General features: G+C 46.8%; 2 protein-coding genes and 1 non-coding gene across 6 annotated transcripts; all 3 read right to left on the bottom strand.

Annotated features, from left to right (window-relative positions):
* Positions 1 to 28: 28 nt before the first annotated feature.
* On the bottom strand, positions 29 to 15,044 carry arid4a (AT-rich interactive domain 4A). Of its 4 annotated transcripts, none has more exons than XM_029494105.1 (25): positions 14,632 to 15,044; positions 13,451 to 13,500; positions 11,929 to 12,039; positions 9,931 to 9,996; positions 9,765 to 9,855; positions 9,382 to 9,461; positions 9,174 to 9,271; positions 8,861 to 8,993; positions 8,688 to 8,767; positions 8,518 to 8,594; positions 8,221 to 8,399; positions 8,070 to 8,142; positions 7,306 to 7,400; positions 7,130 to 7,227; positions 6,813 to 7,050; positions 6,310 to 6,521; positions 6,043 to 6,204; positions 5,853 to 5,934; positions 5,385 to 5,589; positions 5,193 to 5,246; positions 3,541 to 5,115; positions 2,628 to 2,732; positions 2,339 to 2,494; positions 2,019 to 2,165; positions 29 to 1,942 (listed from the first exon to the last, which is right to left on the bottom strand). In XM_029494105.1, exons 2-25 carry the CDS (start codon positions 13,454 to 13,456, stop codon positions 1,839 to 1,841), a joined length of 4,227 nt encoding a protein of 1,408 aa, XP_029349965.1. In that variant the 5' UTR covers positions 13,457 to 13,500; positions 14,632 to 15,044; the 3' UTR covers positions 29 to 1,838. The 4 variants fall into 4 exon arrangements, with proteins under 4 accessions (XP_029349965.1, XP_029349966.1, XP_029349964.1 ...); XM_029494106.1 differs by having other exon boundaries at positions 14,694 to 15,044; XM_029494104.1 differs by lacking the exon at positions 14,632 to 15,044 and adding an exon at positions 14,462 to 14,566.
* Positions 10,369 to 10,453, bottom strand: LOC115036482 (small nucleolar RNA SNORD53/SNORD92). The gene has a single exon (XR_003840407.1). It is a non-coding gene; the product is annotated as a small nucleolar RNA SNORD53/SNORD92 (small nucleolar RNA).
* Positions 15,045 to 15,501: 457 nt separating the features above from the next.
* Positions 15,502 to 20,598, bottom strand: psma3 (proteasome 20S subunit alpha 3). Its single transcript, XM_029493321.1, has 11 exons — positions 20,501 to 20,598; positions 18,358 to 18,440; positions 17,933 to 18,056; positions 17,737 to 17,838; positions 17,527 to 17,600; positions 17,160 to 17,232; positions 16,971 to 17,036; positions 16,723 to 16,769; positions 16,423 to 16,490; positions 15,802 to 15,866; positions 15,502 to 15,663 (listed from the first exon to the last, which is right to left on the bottom strand). The coding sequence occupies exons 1-11, from the start codon at positions 20,519 to 20,521 to the stop codon at positions 15,619 to 15,621; spliced, it is 768 nt and encodes a 255-aa protein (XP_029349181.1). The 5' UTR covers positions 20,522 to 20,598; the 3' UTR covers positions 15,502 to 15,618.
* Positions 20,599 to 21,020: the final 422 nt, after the last annotated feature.

Genomic DNA, 21,020 nt, shown 5'->3' with positions numbered 1-21,020 from the left:
CTGAAATGAGACAACTGCAGAGTGGAAACATATTTAAAAACTTTATTAGAAACAGAGAGCACTGTTTATTGTGCACACAGTTCCAGCTTGGCTTGGCCTCTGTCCTCAGGAGGAAGTGTGTGTTTCTCTATTTACAGTTGTTGCTCTCGAAACCGCCGCTAGCAAAACACCACATAGAAAAAAACGGAGGAGTTCATAATACAACAGTACAAACAGTCTTCTCTTAAAAAATATTATAAATCATTCTTTACAGGCGTGTAAAATGTAGTTCTCAAATACATGGTGTGGTTTTATTCCTTTCTTTACTCAGAGCCTTTTATGTACAAAACAATGAAACGTTCAGGTGCTGAAATCAGCCGAGTGTCCAACCTTTGGGGGGGGGGGGGGGGGAGACACCCTCCAGGAGCATCAGAACTGAACTCTGACATACAGAAGATCAACTCAGCCAAGAACTAGAATTAAATGGAGAAACGATAAATGCACTGAAGGAAAAATGATAAACTAAAGTTCTGACTTTAATTAACAAATCTACATGACATCGCCTCAGCCCAACAAGAAAATTTTCCGATTTATCAAATTGTTTCACCGTCATCTGGCAAACAAGTAGGAATTTCTAACAAAGTATTTTAAACAATAACGAGACGAAACCTAAACAGTAACTTTTAGTCAGAGTTAAAACTCGTTTCACAATGAGGAATCAAATTTAAACATTTCACATCCAGATGTTTGCTAAGTTTTAAAGTCAAACTGGGAATTGAATCAAACACTTAAGAGATCAAATGTATTCATTTTCATCTAAATTATGAGCTGTCGCCATTTTACCAACTATTTGATTCAGAGTCAGTTTGACTGAAAGAAAATAATCCAAATAATTAGATAAATTTATAAATTCAATTAGAATCACGAGTGTTGTCAAAGTGTTATCATTTCTACATTTCATCTTATTTCTGGCAGTGTTGATCACAACACACACACACACACACACACACACACACACACACACACACACACACACACACACACACACACACACACACACACACACACACACACACACACACACACACACACACACACACACACACACACACACACACACACACACCACACACACACACACACACACACACACACACACCTTCATTTCAATTATTTTACAGAAAAGTTTGTCTCTACAATCATTCCTTGTCCCACTGTGATGTCAGAAACTTTTTGAAATTTTGTTTGTTTGTACCAAAATAAAAGCTCTGATTCCATATAAAAAAGACCAAAAACATTCACAGCAGGAAGTTGGGAAAGTTTTTTAAATAATATTTTGTTTTCCAAAAAAAATAAAATAATAAAATAAATTTGCATAATGAGCTGTGCTGCTTCAGGAATCAGGTCCTCTTTCTGTTTTACCTGCAGGAAACTCATTACAGGTCACCCCCCCCCCCAAAAAAAAAAAAACAAAACAAAAAAAACAAAACAAAACTGAAGTCAGATCATTTTGAAATTAGAGGTGGAGCAGAAATGAGGATGCACTGAAGGAAGGAGGAGGGAAGGAGAGAGGAAATAAAGAAGTGCTCTGTGGTGGCTGATACTTCTGTGTCACCTTTGTCTCCTTGAACATGAGTCCAGGGTAAGAGGGCGGAGCTTAGCTCATGTGGGCACCCACCTTCCCTCCCACACACAGCCATATCTCTAGGAGTGACAGCGTTCCCATCAGCCACTGCTGCGGTCAGACTCTCACCTGAGGGGAGGGTGCTTTCCCCCGTCTTGCCCTCAGAGTGAACTGAGTGGGTGGAGTCTGTGGCTGAAAGGGAGGGCTGCAGGGCGGGGCCTGGGTGGGCGTGTCATCACCTGCACTCCACAGCGACGGTGTTCTGAGTGGGCGAGGCCGAGGACGGACTCATGCCTGTGTCTGAGGAGCCGGACGAGGTCGACGCTGTCGTGTTGGACACTGGAACAGACGTTACAATGACGTTTCAACCAGATCACACGTTACTTCCCAACATGCTTTCTGCTGTAGCTCTTACCTTCTCGCTCCTTCTTTTTTAGTCTCTTGCGGCGTCTGTCAATGGATGCGACCTCTGACTTCAGGGTCATGTAGTACTTCCTGATCTCCTGCAGCTTCTCCTGCAGGAAGGAGATTCTTTCTGTGCTCGACATGCTGTCCAACTCATCTGGGGGGAGGAAGACAAGGAAGAAACATTTAGTGATGATCCAACTCTCAGGTCCTGAAGAGTGGAGTCCCCTCCAGCAGGTCAGTCCATCCCCCATCAGTCCCAGCTGATGAGTTATCAATAATATGATGATTAACCTGACCAGCCTGTCATTACAGCAGAGATTCATTTACCGAGCTGGAAGGTCCATTTGTAGGTGCGCTGAGGGGAGGGGAAGTTCTGCTTGTCTTTACTGTGAGAAGACGGAGACGACGAACCGGGACAACGAGACTTCTGAGACTTGGGCAGAGACGACAGACGGGACTGATCCTCGCTGTCACTGCTGTGACCTGAAAGACCACATTCAGTGACACAGCAGGATTTCAGTTAGAACACAGGAAGGGTGTGGAGAGCCCGAAGCAGGCTTCTTAGTCTAAAGGTAGCCCTTTGGCCACGCCCCAAGGCGTCACACATTTCACTCACCTGCTCCATTTTTCTCCGCTTTGCCAGGTGTGTTTGGTCGTTTTTGGTTCCGTTTCTGTTTCTTGGCTGACGGGCTGGAGTTACAGTCCATCACTCTCTTCTGACCTGAGAGATCAAAGGTCACACAACAACAACAAACCAATCAGGTTGCACAGTCTGATGAATGGGTGCGTCCTGCAGGAGACCAAGTGAGTCAGGAGCTCTTTCTGATTACATGTTTACATGGGCCCTAAAAAACTGATCTGATCACAACGTGGGTTTACAGGCATCTCACTTTTGAACGGAATACATGATTTTCATGTGCAGAATTGTCTGACATTTAGGAAGCAGTAGAAAGAGAAGGTACTTCTGATGTAAACAAACATTGCTTTGTGTCTCATTTTGAATTGTTTTTTTTATGGATCTGTACCACATTCTTCAGGCTGTACTTTTGATTCAACATGGTTAAGTTTTTTAATATTTTATATTTGACATATTTGTTTCCAATATGGACCAGTTCTGTTCAAATTCCGTCATGTTTTCAACTAGCAACAACTAACTAAAGGCAGAAATACACTGACATATGGCTGACATAACAGACAGTTAAGATCATTTCTGCCCACACTTCAGAATAAATGTTTAAATGCATGCCAAGCGGATCAACAACTGGCATAACCCACCCATCTCTAGCAGAAGGAAATTCTGACCGGGTCAGAATCTTCTGACTGGCATCTTTACATGAAGCATTTTTATTCCGATTACTGTTGATGTTACTTCACCTTGACTCAGTATTCGAACAGAAGTGACACACAGTTGTGTTGATTTAAAGGGACAGTAACGTCCCATCAACAGATGACTCTGCTCTGATAGTCTCCTGGTTTGATAATTGCCAGAGTTAAGGTTCTGGTGCTTCACCCCCCCCCCCCACTCTTACCTCTGTCCTTGTTGTCCTGCAGGGACAGCAGGGACGTTGTGGAGGAGGCAGCACTTCCGTCCATCCCCAGACTGGAGTCTCCGCCCCGCCCGCCACTCGCTGCACTGCCCTCTTCCTCAACACTGCCTCTGACTGGGTGGGGCTCCTCAGGGGAGGGGTTGGAACAGAGTGCAGCGGCCTGGAGGAAGGGTCTGACCTGAGGCTGTGGGAGGTGAGGGGTGTGGGGAGAGGACAGAGGGGCATGGAGGAGGTGGGGCAGTGGGGGTGGAGCTTGTTGCTGCTCTCTCATCATCAGGAGGAGGTGCTCTGAGGAGGAGACAGGTTTCTCCCTCTCATCAGGGTCATCCAGGTCCACCTCATGGCAGACCAGTGCCTCAGGGCCAATCTGTGGTTCCAGCTCCTCAGTGAGGGAGGGGCCCGGGGCCTCATGGACAGGGGGAGGTGTCCTGGCAGGCATCTCCAGCTCCTTTAAGGCTCCAACAGCCAAGTTTTCCTCAGAAACCTCTTTGAATGTGTCGTCTGCTGGGCGGGGCCACTCATCCGGCCCCTCACCCCTCCTCTCGGGGCGTTGCGGGGAAGGAAGCGCTTTAGGTGAAGCGCCAGCCATCGACTTGATTGTTGGAGGCGGAGTTCTGGGAGAGGAGACCTCTTCCTGCCTTTTGTCAGGGCGGAGCTTCTTGCCCACTGCTTTCTGCTCCACTGCTTTACGTTTGGGGGCCATGCTGTTCCTGTCTTCAGTTGGCCCCACCCCGAACTCCTCTGATTCTTCCTCCTCCGTGGCAGAGTCAGTGTCTGAGTCCACTGGGGGACATTCGGGGGGGAGGTGCTCGGTGGGGAGGCAAGAGAGGACCACCATGGGCTCGTCCTGTCTGTTCAGGGCACTATGAGGAGGAGATGACAATGCCACACAGGGGGAGGTACTGGTGGGAGAGCTGGCGTTACTGAGGGGGATTTGGGGTGGAGTTTCAGAGCCTGCTTCTCTGGCATTGACCCTACGACCTTTGGCCCTGGCTGAGGAAAGGGGAGTGCACCTGTCCTCAGCTGGGAGAGGGGAGGACGCCTGCGCCTGAATCTCAGGAGATGCTTTGTGTTTGTCAGTGGTGGCCGAGGGAGGCGGAGTTTGGGTGACCTTCTCAGCTGGAGGAGGTTCCCTGATGGGAGACATTTTGGCAAGCACTTCCTGTCCTGTGGATATTTTGTTGTCCTTGTCCAGGTGAACAGGTTCCTCAGTCGCTTTTTCCACAGGCTTCTCCCCCTGGCCTGCTTCTTTCTCTGACTGGCTCAGCATCATGTCAGCTTTCTCCTGAGGCATGCTGGGACACGGCAGTGCAGCAGGAGGCGGACCTGCTGTTGCTGTGGGAGCAAAATAAGAGTCAGCAGGCTTCTCTTCGCTTGCCTCTTCTTCCTTCACCTCTTCTGGCTCTGGCTCTGGCTCCTGCTCCTCCTCCTCCTCCTCCTCCTCCTCCTCCTCCTCCTCCTGGCAGGGTGGGGCTTCAGTCCTCCCTCGCCACGGTGATGGTTTTTTATCAGGCGGGTCTTCGGATTCAGTGTCGTCTGACGAATTCCCAGAATCATCTGAAACAGAACAGCGGATTGGTCAGTCAGAGTTAAAGAGGAACAGGAAAAGGAAGAAGCAGCGACAGTGTCCTCACCGATGGATGAGTCGTACACACCTGACGTCCTCCTGGTCCTCCTCCGAGGAGTGTCTGCAGAGAGGACATGTCAGACAGGACGCATATACAGTCCTAAAAGCCTAAAACAAATGCGCGCGCGCACACGCACACACACACACACACACACACACACACACACACACGATAGTTCACTGATCATCTGACTCTTACTGTCACCGTTGGCCATGTTGGCTGTCTCCATCCTGCTGCTCTTTCCGTTGGACCGCCCCTCGCTGCTGGGTGTTTTGGAGACGCTGCGTGTGGTTGAGCTGGTGGGCGTGGTTCTGCTCAGAGGACGACCACGCTTCGCTCCAGTCGGCTTCACTGCCACCTTCTCCTCCTCTTTGTCCCTCTCCTTCTCCAACTCGTCTTTGTTCTGAGGACACAGAGGTCACAGTGGGCCCTTACTCTACCTGTATCATTGTCATCGTCATCACTTCCAGTGTCTCTCAAACTAACCCCACCCCACCCTTGATCTCCTTGCTCCTCATTGGACAATAAAGCTCACAAGACTCTGGTTAGACAGCCAAGAGGAAGTGACATCACAGGACCTTGGTCCCACATGTTAAACCTAGCCCTGCATCATCACACCTGGCCTTCAGTGATGACCATGATGAGTTCAAGGAAACAACCTCTCACCTTCACCTTCTTCCTCTGTCTCTTCTTCGTTCCCTTCTCCACAGGCCAGATGATCCTGTCAGCCTTCACCCACTCGTCATACCTGTGGAGCAGACACATCTGTCACGACGGACTCCGCCTCCACCGTCACTCAAACAGGAAGAAATACAAGTCATTAACATCTCCAAATGAGGAGACAGCTGACTCTGACCTAACATTCCAGCCGTAGTAATGGACCAAGTAGAACTGTTCTCCGTTGTCGATGTCAGTCTTCTTGATGTGAGCCTCATAGATCTTCTGGGTCTTTCCTTTGCCGTACTTCACTCTCACCTTTGTCCCTGTCAAAGAGTCTCCATCTTCCTCCCCTTCACTCCTGAGACGCACACGCACACATGATTTTCAGCATTTGTTCATGTAGTTATGTTAAAAGAGCCAGCTACAAACTAATCACTGATGTGTGGATGTGCACCAGCCTCACCTGTCCCCTCTCCTCCTCTCTACCTCTTCCTCCTCTTCATCGTCCTCATCATCCTCCTCTTCCTCTGAGCCCTTCTCCGAGTCGTCCATCCTTCTGTGGCTACGTCTCCTGGCCTCCCTCTGCTCCTCACTGTTGTCTGCTCCTCCTCTTTTCTCTTGTCTGGAGGACTCTCTCTCAGCCTTCACCTGACTCCCGACACATCTCCTCCTCCCCTGAGGACAGACAGAAGTAGCAGGAAAACATGACGACGCAGATCAAATTCATATTTCAGCATTTTACAATAAACAACAGATCATCAACGATCGACTGTCTGAACAAAGATAGCTTCTGTGACATCATCACAGGTCTCTGAGGCCTAGAGAGAGGATGGAGTACATAGCAGGTTGGCTCTGCGCCTTATTCTTCCTCAGGTCCACTTTCTCCTCCAACTATGGATTATTTCTAAATGTGTCATTAGTGGTGTGCTGGCATTGTAAATCAGAAAATGAAGTTATGTGTCTCACTCTTGGTGATGACTGTCTCTCTTTCACTTCCTCCTTCTCGCTCTCACTGTCAGACTCGGCGTCCTCCCTCTTCTCATCAACAGGCTCTGCCTTCATCTGCAGCAGGGAGGGCTCTTTGAGCTCCAGGCCGGCTGTCTTCTGATGGGCCAGTATGGTGAGAGGGCGGGGGTTGTTGTGATGGATAGTCCTGAAAGTGATGCAGGCGGAGCGACAGTACTCCTCAAAACCATACAGATACCTGAGGACACAAGAGAAATGGCTCAGACCTTCATGTTCCTAAACCTCCATAACTTTGCTGCTCTGACTGTGTTTCTTACTTCCTGTAGGCTGTTTTCACGTTGTAGGATGCAGCAGAGTTCAGGACAGGGATTCCCAGATCTATATAGACCTGCTTCCATACCGTGCCAGACTCAATCTGAATCACAAACAGAATAAAACACAGTCAAAGCCTGGATCACCTCCAGATAGAGGACAGACAGGTGGCAGTCCTTACCTTGTGGCAGCCTCCCAAGTGATAGACAAGTCTGAAGAGCTTGAAGAGGTTCAGATCTTTATAACCCAACACTGGTGGTTTGTTGATAGGAGTCCCTGATAAACACAGAGAATGGAATGGTTTAAAGACCCTGGTCACGTGATAGACCATCTGATGATCAGTTCCAGAGTTTGACCTGGTTGACATGTTCATCTATAGTAGTGAAATAATGAGTCGACACCATTCAATCAGTGACACTCTGACAGAGACAGATTCAGACATCACAAACCTCAGGAGTCAATCCTTTCCACCTGTGGGACAGTAGACAGGGCTAAACAGACCTGGAACCTAGCACAACTGCTGACACTGTCCCACTGTCCACTGAACCCAATGCCAGTCACAAGCCAACAAACTACTTTAGGAAATAAGTTGCTAACTATGCTAACTGGTCTGATCTTGGTCTCAACAGCGTACTGATCTGAGTCTGGGTGTGAGTCTCTTTGATATTTCCTTTTCTCTGATCTGTCACCTGTTCATCTGGAGCCAGCACATGGTGGGCAGGGCAAAAGGCCTGATGTAGGTCTCTGAAGCAAGAAGCGAGGGTCGATAAGTTTCAGAAGGTTTTGATGAGGAAACACGTTTGTTACAATCGCCTGATTCAGATATTCTTAAAACACATTTGGAGGAAGTGTAATCTTACTTCCATCATATGAAGCTGTTTGCTATAATCTATTTTTCCTCTTTCTCCTTTGTTAAACCTGAGGCCAGGTCCTGATCTGTCTCACCTCTGTCCTCCATGAACTTGTAGAGCTGCTGAAGGAAGTGGTCCCTCTCTTCTGGGTCTGGCTCCTCCTCCGGCTGGATACAAACAGAGATGGGTTATGATGCGGCGCCCAAAGGAACAACCTCAGATAGAAACCTCTCTCAAACTCTCACCTCTTCTTTTATGTGCTTCTTTTTCTTCTCCTCTTCATCCTCCTCTTCTTCGTCACTCTCCTTCTCCTCTTCATCGTCCTCATCGTCACTGGAGGACGAGTCCAGGATCTGACTCATATCCATCTTCCAAACATCTGGAACCTCCTTGCTCCTCAGGAACATCTGAGCTTCTTCAAAACCTGCAGGAGGATGAGCAGACATTTGGTGGAGAAGCAGAAGATAGAAAATTGAGACAAGAAGAGTCGGGAATGAACTCTGGGGCAAGAGTGCTGCATTGTGGGTGTTGTAGTGTCTCACCTTTCCTGTTGGAGAACTCAGATCTTGCGATGCTGATGGAGTTGATGGCATGGACATGTCTTCTTGCTACTGTGTGACTGTGGAATGAAACAAAACTCATCAGTTTGTGATCACTTACTCTGATCATAGATCAACAGTAATGATAATTTTAAGAATAAACATCAACTCACAACTTGGAGTCGCTGAACGACCTGACCAGGCACTGATCTTTCTTCACCACCAGCTCGTCATTACAGCTCGGAGACACCACCTATAGGACATCACCTCAGTCAGTGCAGCCCTGTGACAGACAGGTGGAGATGGGGCCCTGTAACAGGGTTGTGTTTGTGTGTGTGGTTTTTACCAGAGCCAGGTACCAGCTGCTGGGCTCGTCCTCATCCTCAATGCTGCATACTTTCCCCAGCAGTTCATCGTTCAGCCTCCTCTTGTCTTCCTCCTCATCCTCACTAGATGAAGATTCATTCTCCTCATCCGCTCTGAGACAGAGTCAGTCACCCAGTTTAGTTCAGACCTCAGTGTTGCTGAGTCAGTGTGTGTTCTGTGGAGAATAGCTGTTCCTGAATGTGGATCTGTGATTGCATGTTACACACTGGGTATATTTCACTCATCCCTGTTGTGATTACTTTCATTTGTGAATTTGAGGAGTTGTAACTCACACAGCCTGGGAAGAACGGCGTCCGCCACGGTTTGACTTCTTGCCCATGACTGGAGTACCAAAATGCTCCGGGTTCGTCAATGGCAGCTGGTCCAGAGTCTGACAGCAACAGAAGGTGGAGACCGTTGATTTCACTCTGATATTTGGAAAGATAAAGGACTTTGTGGTGGAAGGATACAGGCCTGAGAAGTAGTCCCTCTAAGACTCACCTCACTCTCTGCAAAATGTCTCTCTCCTTTTAGACATAGAGACGTACGACGGAGGGTCTTCTCGTCTCCGTCATCGAACACTGAGACAGAATAAAACACTCGAGTTACAACAGCCCGACAATCAAGCTCAAATTGAACTTGGCAAGGGATTGGTCAGACAGCCAAGACAGGATGTTACGTCACATGGCATCAGCTCACTCAGTGAAACCTTTTCTCAGCATTATCACTCCTCCCTCCAACCAATCAGGACATCCGAAGCTCTACACTGAGAACTTGAATTATTATTTATCAAAAGATTTGGTTAAAGAAACTAATCAAATCCAGCTGGGCTCTGAGCTACATGCTTACAGGAATGATGGGAACATCATTATTTGAGGACTCACCTACAGTGTAGAGGCTGGCGTCTGTGAGCTTACTGATGATGGCCTCGCTGGATAAGCCCTCATTAGTTTTCACCTCCACGGTGGAGCCGACCTGAACCAATCAGAGTCTGTCACTAAACATTCACATCAACACAGCCGCTCTTCAGCTCTCACATCATCATCTTACCCTCAAAGGTCCTTTAACCTGGTCGTCCTGCACCACCTGGGATGTACTCTCGCCTTTTAGAGTCACCTGCAGAGGAAAATGAGCGTGATGAAGATGAAGAGATTTATACCAATGGGTATATAACCACCAGGATGGGCTGAGACGTCCTGACAGGCTCCACGAGGAGACGAAGAAAGGACCTGGACAAAGACTAACAACAGAGACTCACATCACCATCTGTCTTCATCTTCCACATCTACCTGACTCACAACTTCAGTAATTGTCATTGGCTACTCGTGTTTCCCCACCACCTTGCTGATGCTGTTGGAGCCATTTACACCAGGAATTAATTCCAGGTGTGTAAATCAATTATGTGTCCGTTACTATGGTTACTGGACGATGATGATGTCACAAAAGGACTCTCTGACAAGTCAGAGCTAAGAATAAACTGGCAGGGGATTGGTCAGACAGCCAAGAGAAGTATTGACATCACATGACATCATCAGCTAATTGAGCGAAACCTTTCTCAGCATCATCACTCCGCCCCCCCAGCCAATCACAGCACCAGCGGTCTTCATGGTAATGGTCAATGGAAGCACATGATGACGGGCGGCCTCATGCCACAGATATGAACTCTTAACACCAGAAACTGGATCCATCACTTCTTCACTTTCAGATGATCCACATTGTTGAGACTTGTGATGACGACATTATGACAAAAGTCAAACAATCACCTGTTGTTGGAAAATTATTTGGGGGGGGGGGGGGGTCTGGTGAATTCACCAGGGGCCCTGGTGAATCTAGGAAGATGATGATCTGTTATCAGGTTTCCTGCTCATTCCCACAATTTCTAGAACTTTTTCACAGCTGATCTGCATTTATAAAAGGTGGGAGTCATAGCAGGAGTCAAACTGTACACCATGATATTCTTATCTCCGTTTAATTTTAAATAACTGCAGTATGCACCTGGCTTCCCTTTTCTGTGATGTCACTCTATCAATCATGTATTTATCACAAATCAGTAACAAAAACAAGATTTCTATGATGAAGTTCTTGCCGGCAGCAAATCTTTTGTAGATAAAATTCATTTCCATGATTTCTGATCAATGATTTCTGTCAGATCAGCAGTTTTCATTCTCTCGGTATTTCACTTTAGCCCCTCTAGTATAATCAGAAAGTGGCATCTTGACAAGGGTTAACCACCCCCAGTCTGAGTTACCATGACAACAGTTAAACAGCTCCAGTCACATTGTGTCTGTTTCACTGGAACAAGTCAGCGTTACAGTGTTGTGCCTGAAGGGATGCTAACAACGTAAAAAGAGGAGTTGGGTGATGTTTGGCTGGTGGTGGTCTTTCCTTATTATCTGATGCTGAGCAATGAACCAACTCACATGTTAAGTCAGAAACCAGGAGATGACAGAGAAACAGAACCCAACACTCAGCTTTTAGAAACACATTCTTTCAACAACCTAATACAACCGTAAGAGTTAGCAGCCAGCCGTACTTCAATGTTCATTTACCTTACAAAAAGATAAAAACTGCATTTTTTGGTCTAATTAAACTTCACATCTGCAGCTGAAACCAGTTCAGTTTTAACTGTGGTTGATTTCAGAAACCACATTGTTCTCAACTACTCTGACTCATATGTCTGGTTCCTTCACCTTGGAAACAACAGTTGAGGCTCATGGGTATTGTAGTATGGGGAAAGTACAAACCAACAATTTAGTGTCGCATCCAGAAAAACAAGTTTCACAAACATCTCCAGAACCAGGACCAGAGTCCTATCTGTTCTCCTGAAAGTCCCTCACCAAGAAGACCCTTCGGCCCAGACTCTCTGAGCTTGCAGGTCTGATGTGGACTTGGGAGTCTGAATCTGTTTTTTTTTTTTTTTTAATGAATGCAGAGTAGAAACTCTTGTAAGATAACTATGGTTATCCAGATGTGCAAGGGCAACAGAGACCAGATGCACCTTAAAAACGACCAATCAGGACAGGTGAACCTAAATCCTGTGAGTCTTACCTTGACCTTCACCATGCGTTTCACAGTCTTGATCTTGGCCTCGCAGAAGGCGCCTCTGTACTTGGCACTGACATCTGTCCCCACTGTCAGGTAGGCAGGCTCATCTGCTGCCTGAAAAAACACACATCAGTCACATCTGGACAATCTGAAGCTGCTGTTTGTCTCTGTCTCTTTAGTCGTCACAGCACTACAGATGCCTGCTCCTCCTCACCTGGCCTGAGTCATGACCCACATTCCCTGGCAGCTAACAACCATTAGTTTAATCACCAATCACCACTGATTGGTGATTAAACTATCTCTAACTGATAGATGAGGCGTTCTGTCTGTAAAAAGGCAGATTTTGTGTGTTGATTTGACCAACAATCTGAGCCACTGACACCTTCATCTTACTGTGACGTCTGATGAACAACAACCAGGAAAGTCCTCAGTTCCAACAGCTGCAGATCAATTCTGACAAGGAGGTTGAATGAATCCACATTGAAGTATTAGCTTCTTAAAGACTTGGCTGAAGGTCGGTCACCTTCTGTCATTAGCATGGAACTGCATGTGTTTAGCTTTATTCTGCCACCACAGAAACTCAGCTGTGTGACGAGTTCAGCAACTTACAGAGCATGGAGTAATTGAAGTCATATGTGTGCCTGGACACGGTGACATTGCTCCAGACTTTCTCTCAGAAAATGTTGAGTTGAAGCATTTTACTGACTGGAGCAGCAGTGGAACCACTGTTTTTGTAAACATTATTTGAGTGCTGACGTGTGTTCACAGTCAAACTGATGCTAAACTAAACCCAGTCTGGTTCAGAAGACATTAACCACATGTACTTTTTTCTCCATCCATAGGAGTTAGTTTGGACAGGAGGCTGTCTTACTTTGATCCCTTAATTTATAAGTCACTTTCACATTGAAGACTTGTGCTGCTCAGTCAACTGATGAGCTGTTAGTTTCACAACATGCTTTCTCTGCTGGACTGTGAAGACCTATTTCAATCTGTTTTACATTGTACATCTCTAGAGTAGAACTGAAACATTGGTGTGGTCAGGTAAGTTTTTGTCTTGGTCCTGGTCTGGATCTGAGCGGTATTAAAATATCCCCTAGTTGTAAAGCAGAGAAAAGGGGTGTTTTCATTACAGATTAATCTGCAAGCTACTTTGCTTTGTAGGAATGTAGTGAAAAGGCTGGAGATGAGATTTTCAATTTACTTATCTCTTCTGAGCAACTACATGAACAATAAAATGCTTCTTTATAGTTAGACCTGCAGACCAGCAAAAATTTGGCATCTTTTTCTTAAAAACAGAACAAACAGCTGACCAACTCATTGTCTGAACTCCATGTCAAATTCCGGACCAGTGTCTGATCCCTGAGCTGGATCCAGGCACCTCTAACATCACTGATCAAATAGGTAACCTGGGCAGAGAAGAGGCTCCTGACCGGACAGGCTTTCAGAGCCCAGTTTATCTGATCCGTCGCTCAGAGCTCAGATCGGGACCAAGATGTTCAGTTTGTGTCGCAGGTCAATCACTCACCTTCATCTTCAGGCTATTTGGGGGAGTCCAGCTCCAAAGACGGAGGATCTCTGCAAGACACAGACAGGAGCTGCAGTTAAAGGACAGACAGGGACAGTGTCAAACTGTCTCCAGGCTGAGAGACAGTGCTAAGCTAACCAACTAGCCTGTGACTTCAGTTAGCTCTGGCATTCTTCTGGCTCGGTGCAGCCCCCCCCCCACCCCCCCGGATCAGATCTAATATGTGGCACCAACAGTTCCCGCTAACTCGCCCAACAACTGAAACTTGTTCTGAACCCGGAATCCCCGGTCCGGGCGGGTCGATGAGGGTACCCGGGGCGGCCGCGGATCGGGACGAGCCGGAGCGCTCCTTCCCGCTCCGCTCCCAGCTCCTCTGAGTCACGTCGCCATCACAGCTCGCCATGTCAGCTCGGCTAGCTCGGCTAACTTTACCCCCCCTTCTCCCCCGAAACCGCCTGCTATCAGCCAGCCGCCGGAGAGGGGGGGGGGGTAGAGTCCTGGTCCCCGCTAACCAACCGAGTCCCAGCCCGAATAAAGTCCAAACAACAGGGCCGTTTGCGGCGGGCGGAGCGGAGAGCCAGCGGGCTCTTCACTCTCCGGTCCGGAGCTAAATTTAGCTAGTTGGCTAACTAGCGACTCAACCAGCTAGTTTGTGGATCATATGGCGATTTAAACGGTCGGCTATCTGCGGCCAGCGGCCACACTACCGACCGGCCGGAGCTCAACTAAGTTTTCCCGGCACCGATGGTCCGTGACAGCCGACGGGAGGAAAGCAGCCGCGGATTTATTTATTTAATAAGTCTGCTCCACAAAGGCGCCGGAGCTTCACATTTCTTCACTGCAAAAACAAGCCGACTGCCGCTGCCATTCAATCCACAGCCCGCTCGGTCCGACGGCGGCCGACGGGACCCGTCCGGGCCGGACCCTCCGGCCTCCAGTCCCCGACCTACGGACGGTGTCCCCCGGCCGTAGCCGGGCCGGTTTCAGGCAGAATAAGGGTTTTATACTCACACGGGCGGCCGCGGCTGCTTCCCCTCCGACGGGCTGCGAAGCGATTCACGAACAACAAGCTGTTGAGCCCGAGCTCTGTTTCCCGCTCTGTGATTGGCTGCGGTGACAGCGCTGGTCCCCACGAAGAAATGTGATTGGTCCGGCGTTTCCGCAATTTTAATAGGACATACCTCTCCTGGCGTCGCTATTGGTCGATGCGAACACGGCGCCACGAGGGAAATGATGGCGTCACCTGGGTGGTTGGCCAATCAGAGGCGAGCTCAGAGGAAAAACTGGCCACCGGAGGTCACAATTGGCTTCGTGTATCTTGGTCCAGCCAACGGCGCGTCGTCATTGGCCGAGTGTCGTCGGCGGCCCCGCCCCCAGCCGACCCGTGGATGTGCGCAGGAGCCTGAGCCGAAAGCTCCGGTTTTTATTTCCGTGTTTATCCGCCGGTGAACGGAAACCTGCAGTCCGACCGGGACCCGCCACATTCACCGACCGCATCAGGCTCTTCCTGCCACCGGAAACACTGCAAACGGCCCTAAAGTCCGTGTGCGTCGGTTCACGTGCCGCTTGTGGCGGGACACGTCCGATCCGGTTCAGGTCCGGTCGGTCCGGGGCGCCAAAGCGCCGCAGCGACCTCAGTGAACCGGAAGTGGAGGTTGTTTTTAACGCAGTTTGGTGCTGTGGTGACACGTGACATGTCTGGTTTAACGGCACCGACACAGGGCGGGAAAGACATTGGACCAGAGACTTCCGGGAGAGAGCAGCAGGTCTGACCCAAAGCCTCGAACCTTCATTCTATCTAATGACCATCTCTTTGAATGCAGTCAGAAAGTATTGAAGTCGATGGGAAAATGCCCCCCTCCTCCTCAGGAAACGTTTCCTGATGAGTTTCTGGTCTCAGTCTCTAGTTTACAGTCTTCAACACAACATGATAATTTTATTTTAAATATCTTGCTGTTTCTCCAGGTGACATCACAGCTCAACACTTTTCTTTTCTGGAGGCCGATATAAGGGGGGAAAAAAAAAAAAAAAAAAAAAAAAATCAACACATCTCCACGTTTTCACTTTTTATTTTCAAACCAAAATTAAACTGGTGGCATGAATGTTCAACTATAAAACATAAAAAAGAGGAGTCTGAGCTGTGTGTGGTGGGGGGTGGTGGGTGTTGTTTACATGTTGTCTTCATCAGAGTCATCCTCTTCCTCCAGAGAGTCCTGAAAGACAAAGACGAGACCTTTGAGGCCAATCTTGATAAGTGTTACGGACACTATGGCAGGATGACAGTGGTGCCAACATGGCGGCTGTTCATAAGCATGTGCTGCATCAGGTAAACTCAGGTCTGTCTGACTCACCTTAGCATATTTCTCTGCCTCCTCTCTGACGTCTTTGGGTACAAGTTCGTGTCGTCCGTTAGTGACTGAGGGAGAGAAGAGAGTCAGGTGTCACCGCTGCAACCGAAAATCGTTGCTGAGATCACATACTCAGGTAAACTGCTGATGTAATGAATGTGATTTTAGAGCAACATTTAGATTTTTTTGTTTTTCAGGTCAACACAATAAACTCAGACCAACTTATCCTCACTGAGATCAGAAACATATAGGACTGATCCAGAGACTTTGACGGCTAGGCCTCTGAATAAGACACTCTGATTGGCTGTAAAATCACCCACCGCAGCCAATAGAAGCGTCTGACGTAGAGACATGACTCTAGACGTCACTATGAAAGATGGAGGACGAGAATGGATGGATAAACACACAGAAGGAGTCACAGAGTCAGACTGATCCAGATCAGCTGATTCTGTTTAAGGAGGACACAGAAAGAACCACCAGAGAGCAGCTGATGGAGATGTTTCATTTTTTGAGTTCAATCACAAATAATGAAAGAACTTTTCCATGATACCGTGTTTTGTTGTGCTGCTCCTAAACAGACAGGTCAGTGAGAAGAAGAAAAGCAGAGCCCTGATTGTTTCTTACTTTCTCCAACCCAGCTGAGCTCCAACTCAAACGCTTTGTCCTTAACCTCGTCATGAACAATGTAGATTCTGGAGAAGAGACAGAATGAAGAACTTAAACATTCCATCTTAAAAAGTTGGTGGTGGTGTTGGTTTATGACCAGCATCATTGTGAAGATGATCCTGCTGGGCTAAACCTGGACCAGGATCAAGACCTGGACCTGATTTTTAGATGAAGGTATCCAATTTGCTGTTAGCAGCCAGCTGATGTTGTCATATTGCTGTTTGTTGGTAAAGTTCAGTTTGAATGATGTTGACTCACATTTTGGCGACCTCCTTGACGAGCTCCCTGCATGTCATCTCCTTCATCTGGCAGACAAATAGACAAATTAGTGAACAGGAAACACAAAATTCTTCACTTCCTGTCACATGATATAAAAAACAGTCACTTGTGTAAATAAAATGAGCTCGAGTTGGTGATAAAGTTTATTGAGCCACTTCTGGCGTCAGAATGTTTCCTGTAACAGCAGGAAGTGTCCATCACATCAAAGTTATGTGATCAAGACTCACCTGCAGTTTTTCAATCTCTGTCTTTGCAGCTTGTTTTGCTTTTCCAATCGCACAACCCCAGTAACCCTGGAGGGAGGGAGGGAGGGAGGGGAGGGGGGAGAGAGACAGACACACACGTTCATTATTGAGAGACTAAGCTCAAAAACATCTGTAGACATGTTCATAGCATGTTCAGCGGGTCTGCCTCACATATGAGATGCCGGATGGGTCGACCATGTAGAGCTGCGGACCATCGTCTTTGTCGTAAGAACCCAGAATGAAACTGCAGATACATAAAAACACAGACTGTCAGAGCCTGTCAGAGCTGTGACATCAGCAGATCACATGACCCAGGAACAGTGTGAAGCAGAGGAAAGGAGGATCAGCCTGGACCAACGTGTCCATTGACTAAGACATGCTTGGTGTCGGTGATGGTCATGTGATGTGCATTTTTGATACAGAGCTTTGGAACCGGTCTGGTCTGGACTGAGATACTTTTGCTTGTAAGATGAAAATGGCAGCTTGGGGGTCACAATCTCAGTTGGAGCAGCTGATGTAATCAGTGATGCTGACTCACCTGCAGCCGAATGGCCGGACGGCGCTGTAGAGCGTGTAGGCGTGGACGTACATCGCAACTCTTTCTGACAGGTGCTGCAACAGGAGACACTGTTAGCTTCACAGCACAGGGCCAGTCCTATCTATTCTACTTCCTGATCCTGCGGGGTGTCCCGCCAAGATCAAATAACTGATGGGTAAAGTGCCAAAAACAGGATGTGGACCCACTTACCTTCAGGGGAATGTCATGACCGTAGTTTGATCTGAAGTTGGAGGCTTCTTCTCTGGCCACTTCAGCCAGCGAGCGGGCATCAGCCAACAGGCCGGCTACAGCCTGAAGAGAGACAGACACCATTGTTAGCTCCCAGCCTGTTAGATAACCGAGTCTGAGCTTTTTCACCTTCTGCTTGTCTGTGTGTGTGTGTTACCATGCCAACGTGTCTGTCAATGTTGAAGATGCGTTTGTTGGACCCCTCCTCATAGAGTTTGGACAGAACAAGCTTCTCCACTCCAAACACAACACCGTCCTTACAGCGAATACCTATAGCCGTGCTACACATGTACACACAGAGCTCATTTGATCACCCTGTATTTTAATTAACAGCTCCCATAAACATTTGAAAATAAAGTTATAATAAAGTTTTTATATATATATATATATATATATATATATATATATATATATATATATATATATATATATATATATAATGTCATTATATTAACAGAGGGTGGGGACGATTGTTATCCTTTAAGAAATCTGAGAGGAGAACTGAAACCTGAAGCTGAACTGGAATTAAAAGTGGAACATGAATGAACAAGAGTCAAAGGGTGACCACAAAGAGATCCTGACCTGCTGTTCTCTACAGCCTTCATCGCATATTCCACCTGAAACACTCGGCCATCCGGAGAGAAGGTGGAGGCTGACAGGTCGTACTGCAGAACACACACACACACTCGTCTGAAAGCAGCACTGACAGGGCATAATCTCATGATATTAAAGCATACGCTTTTATTCCAATTTAAATTCTCATTCTACTTTCACATATCAAAAGGTGTAAACAATCAATATAATTATTGTGCTATAAGAAATGATCAGATAATAAAGAATGTCTAAGATCAGACAGTAAGCACTGATATCAGGAGCACTTAGTGGGAACAATTGGATGAACTGTTGGACCAGAGGGTTAGGGTTGAGTTTCAGGAGCAACCACCAAGATTCACTTCTGATGTCACAGCAGATCATTCCTGTCAGTGTCCGTCAGGCTCTAAAACTCTGCAGGAAACGCTGCTGATAAAAACTGTCTTAACAGCTAACACTTATCTGGACTAACTGCACTATTTAATAATTATTATATTATGATATAATATATTTAATCTCCCTTTTTCACAGGCCTATTCACTTTAATTAGATTTTTATTTCAGCTTCTATCCATGTTGTGCAAATTCCCCCACTGAGAGCCTAATAAAGGATTATTATTATTACTTATCCTATAACTCTTCAGTCTGTATATATGTTTGTTCTGGAGCAATTTTGGATGAACAAACGTCATGTTCTCTTTAATTTTCACTTTAAACAATTTAAAATTTTTGTCAATATCAATTCACAATCATCGATAAATCTGGACTGATAAAAATATTCTGATCCTGAATGGTTTGGCCCAAACTGCCAAAGCAGTAGAAAATGACTCATCCACATCTGACAGATTAATTTTTATCTAAATGAAGTAAATTAAAAGTGTCAACAGGGTCTGTTCTGTTCTGATGTAGTCTGTGATGTGATCTGGTCTGTTCTGATGTGGTCTGTACTGATCTGTTCTTGTCGGATGTAGTCTGTAGTCTGGTCTGGTCTGATGTGATGTGATGTGGTTTGACCTCACCTGACCTTTTCTGATGTAGTCTGTAATGTGATCTGGTCTGGTCTGGTCTGTTGTGATGTAGTCTGTGATGTGATCTGGTCTGGTCTGGTCTGTTGTGATGTAGTCTGTGATGTGATCTGGTCTGGTCTGGTCTGTTGTGATGTAGTCGGTGATGTGATCTGGTCTGGTCTGGTCTGTTGTGATGTAGTCTGTGATGTGATCTGGTCTGGTCTGGTCTATTGTGATGTAGTCTGTGATGTGATCTGGTCTGGTCTGTTGTGATGTAGTCTGTGATGTGATCTGGTCTGGTCTGGTCTGGTCTGTTGTGATGTAGTCTGTGATGTGATCTGGTCTGGTCTGTTGTGATGTAGTCTGTGATGTGATCTGGTCTGGTCTGGTCTGGTCTGTTGTGATGTAGTCTGTGATGTGATCTGGTCTGGTCTGTTGTGATGTAGTCTGTGATGTGATCTGGTCTGGTCTGGTCTGGTCTGTTGTGATGTAGTCTGTGATGTGATCTGGTCTGGTCTGTTGTGATGTAGTCTGTGATGTGATCTGGTCTGGTCTGGTCTGTTGTGATGTAGTCTGTGATGTGATCTGGTCTGGTCTGTTGTGATGTAGTCTGTGATGTGATCTGGTCTGGTCTGGTCTGATGTAATCTGTGGTCTGTACTGGTGTGTTCTGGTCTGGTCTGATGTGATGTGGTTTGACCTCACCTGACCTGTTCTGATTTGATGTGATCCGACTTGGTCCTGGGAATAAACCTGAATGGCACACTCGTCGGTGGAACCCTAACCCTTTCTTAAGGAAGTTGCCGCAGCTAACTGCTAACATAACACTGCTTTACCAAACAGTCTGGATATGAATATCGACGTCACAACAGCAAAATCGTGAGATTAATATTTCATTCTTTTTAACAATTTACAGTAAAATGCCTCTAAACTGCACCAAAGTTCACAACGGTGAACTTTCGGTTTGAGGTTAGCTTCAGTTAGCGGGCCGCGCTGTGACTCAGCAAGCTAACAGGCTAACTAGCAGCTAGCCTGTGATGAATGAGACTCTCAGCAAAAAGCGGGAGATTGTTCGGTGTCAAAGATGAAAAAGATACACAAAGACTCATAGAGACACACACAGACTCACCCCAGTCCCGATGGAACTCATTTTAACTCTTAACTGTGGAGAGCTTTCAGCCCGCTGCTCATGCGCTTCATCACACTGTCACAATAAGAGCACTCACAGGCAGACTTCCGGCCATGCCTTTCACAGTAAAGGCCTCACTGGCTACAGGAAGTGATTGAACTTTTGATGAATGTTTGAAAAAATAGATTTGATTTTGTGTGTCGTGACGAAAATAACACAGCAACAAGTTTACAATAATGATTCAGTAAATTCTGTTTCATTCAGACATTCTGTTATTTACATCACAGAAAAAGTCCCGCACATGTCCTACAGTCTCCTGCTGTTTTATTGGTACAGCGGACTGACGTAGAGATGACGTCACACGAGTCGCCACTGTTACATAAAATAACTTCAAATTTCGTTTTTTTTCCTCACATGTGCGGATGCTGATAGATTCATTCAAATTGGGAAATCTTGATCAAAGTTCTGAGATTACTGTCCAATCACAGTGCTTCTTCCTGTCTGATGGCGGTAGTAAGGC

The sequence above is a fragment of the Echeneis naucrates genome, chromosome 22, assembly GCF_900963305.1.
Source record: "Echeneis naucrates chromosome 22, fEcheNa1.1, whole genome shotgun sequence".
NCBI classification, from domain to species: Eukaryota; Metazoa; Chordata; class Actinopteri; order Carangiformes; family Echeneidae; genus Echeneis; species Echeneis naucrates.
The sequence above is the reverse complement of the archived record's forward strand: the minus strand, read 5'-3'. Positions and strand labels throughout refer to the sequence as shown.

Excerpts from the sequence above, each read along its gene's own strand:
- arid4a (XM_029494105.1), bottom strand. Across the intron at positions 9,462-9,764 it reads CGCCAGCCTCTACACTGTAG|TGTTCGATGACGGAGACGAG; the intron begins GTGAGTCCTCAA and ends ATTCTGTCTCAG. Across the intron at positions 7,051-7,129 it reads GTGAAAACAGCCTACAGGAA|GTATCTGTATGGTTTTGAGG; the intron begins GTAAGAAACACA and ends TTGTGTCCTCAG.
- psma3 (XM_029493321.1), bottom strand. The coding sequence starts at position 20,521 with ATGAGTTCCATCGGGACTGGG. Across the intron at positions 18,441-20,500 it reads TGAGTTCCATCGGGACTGGG|TACGACCTGTCAGCCTCCAC; the intron begins GTGAGTCTGTGT and ends TGTGTTCTGCAG. Across the intron at positions 17,037-17,159 it reads ACCCATCCGGCATCTCATAT|GGTTACTGGGGTTGTGCGAT; the intron begins GTGAGGCAGACC and ends CCCTCCCTCCAG.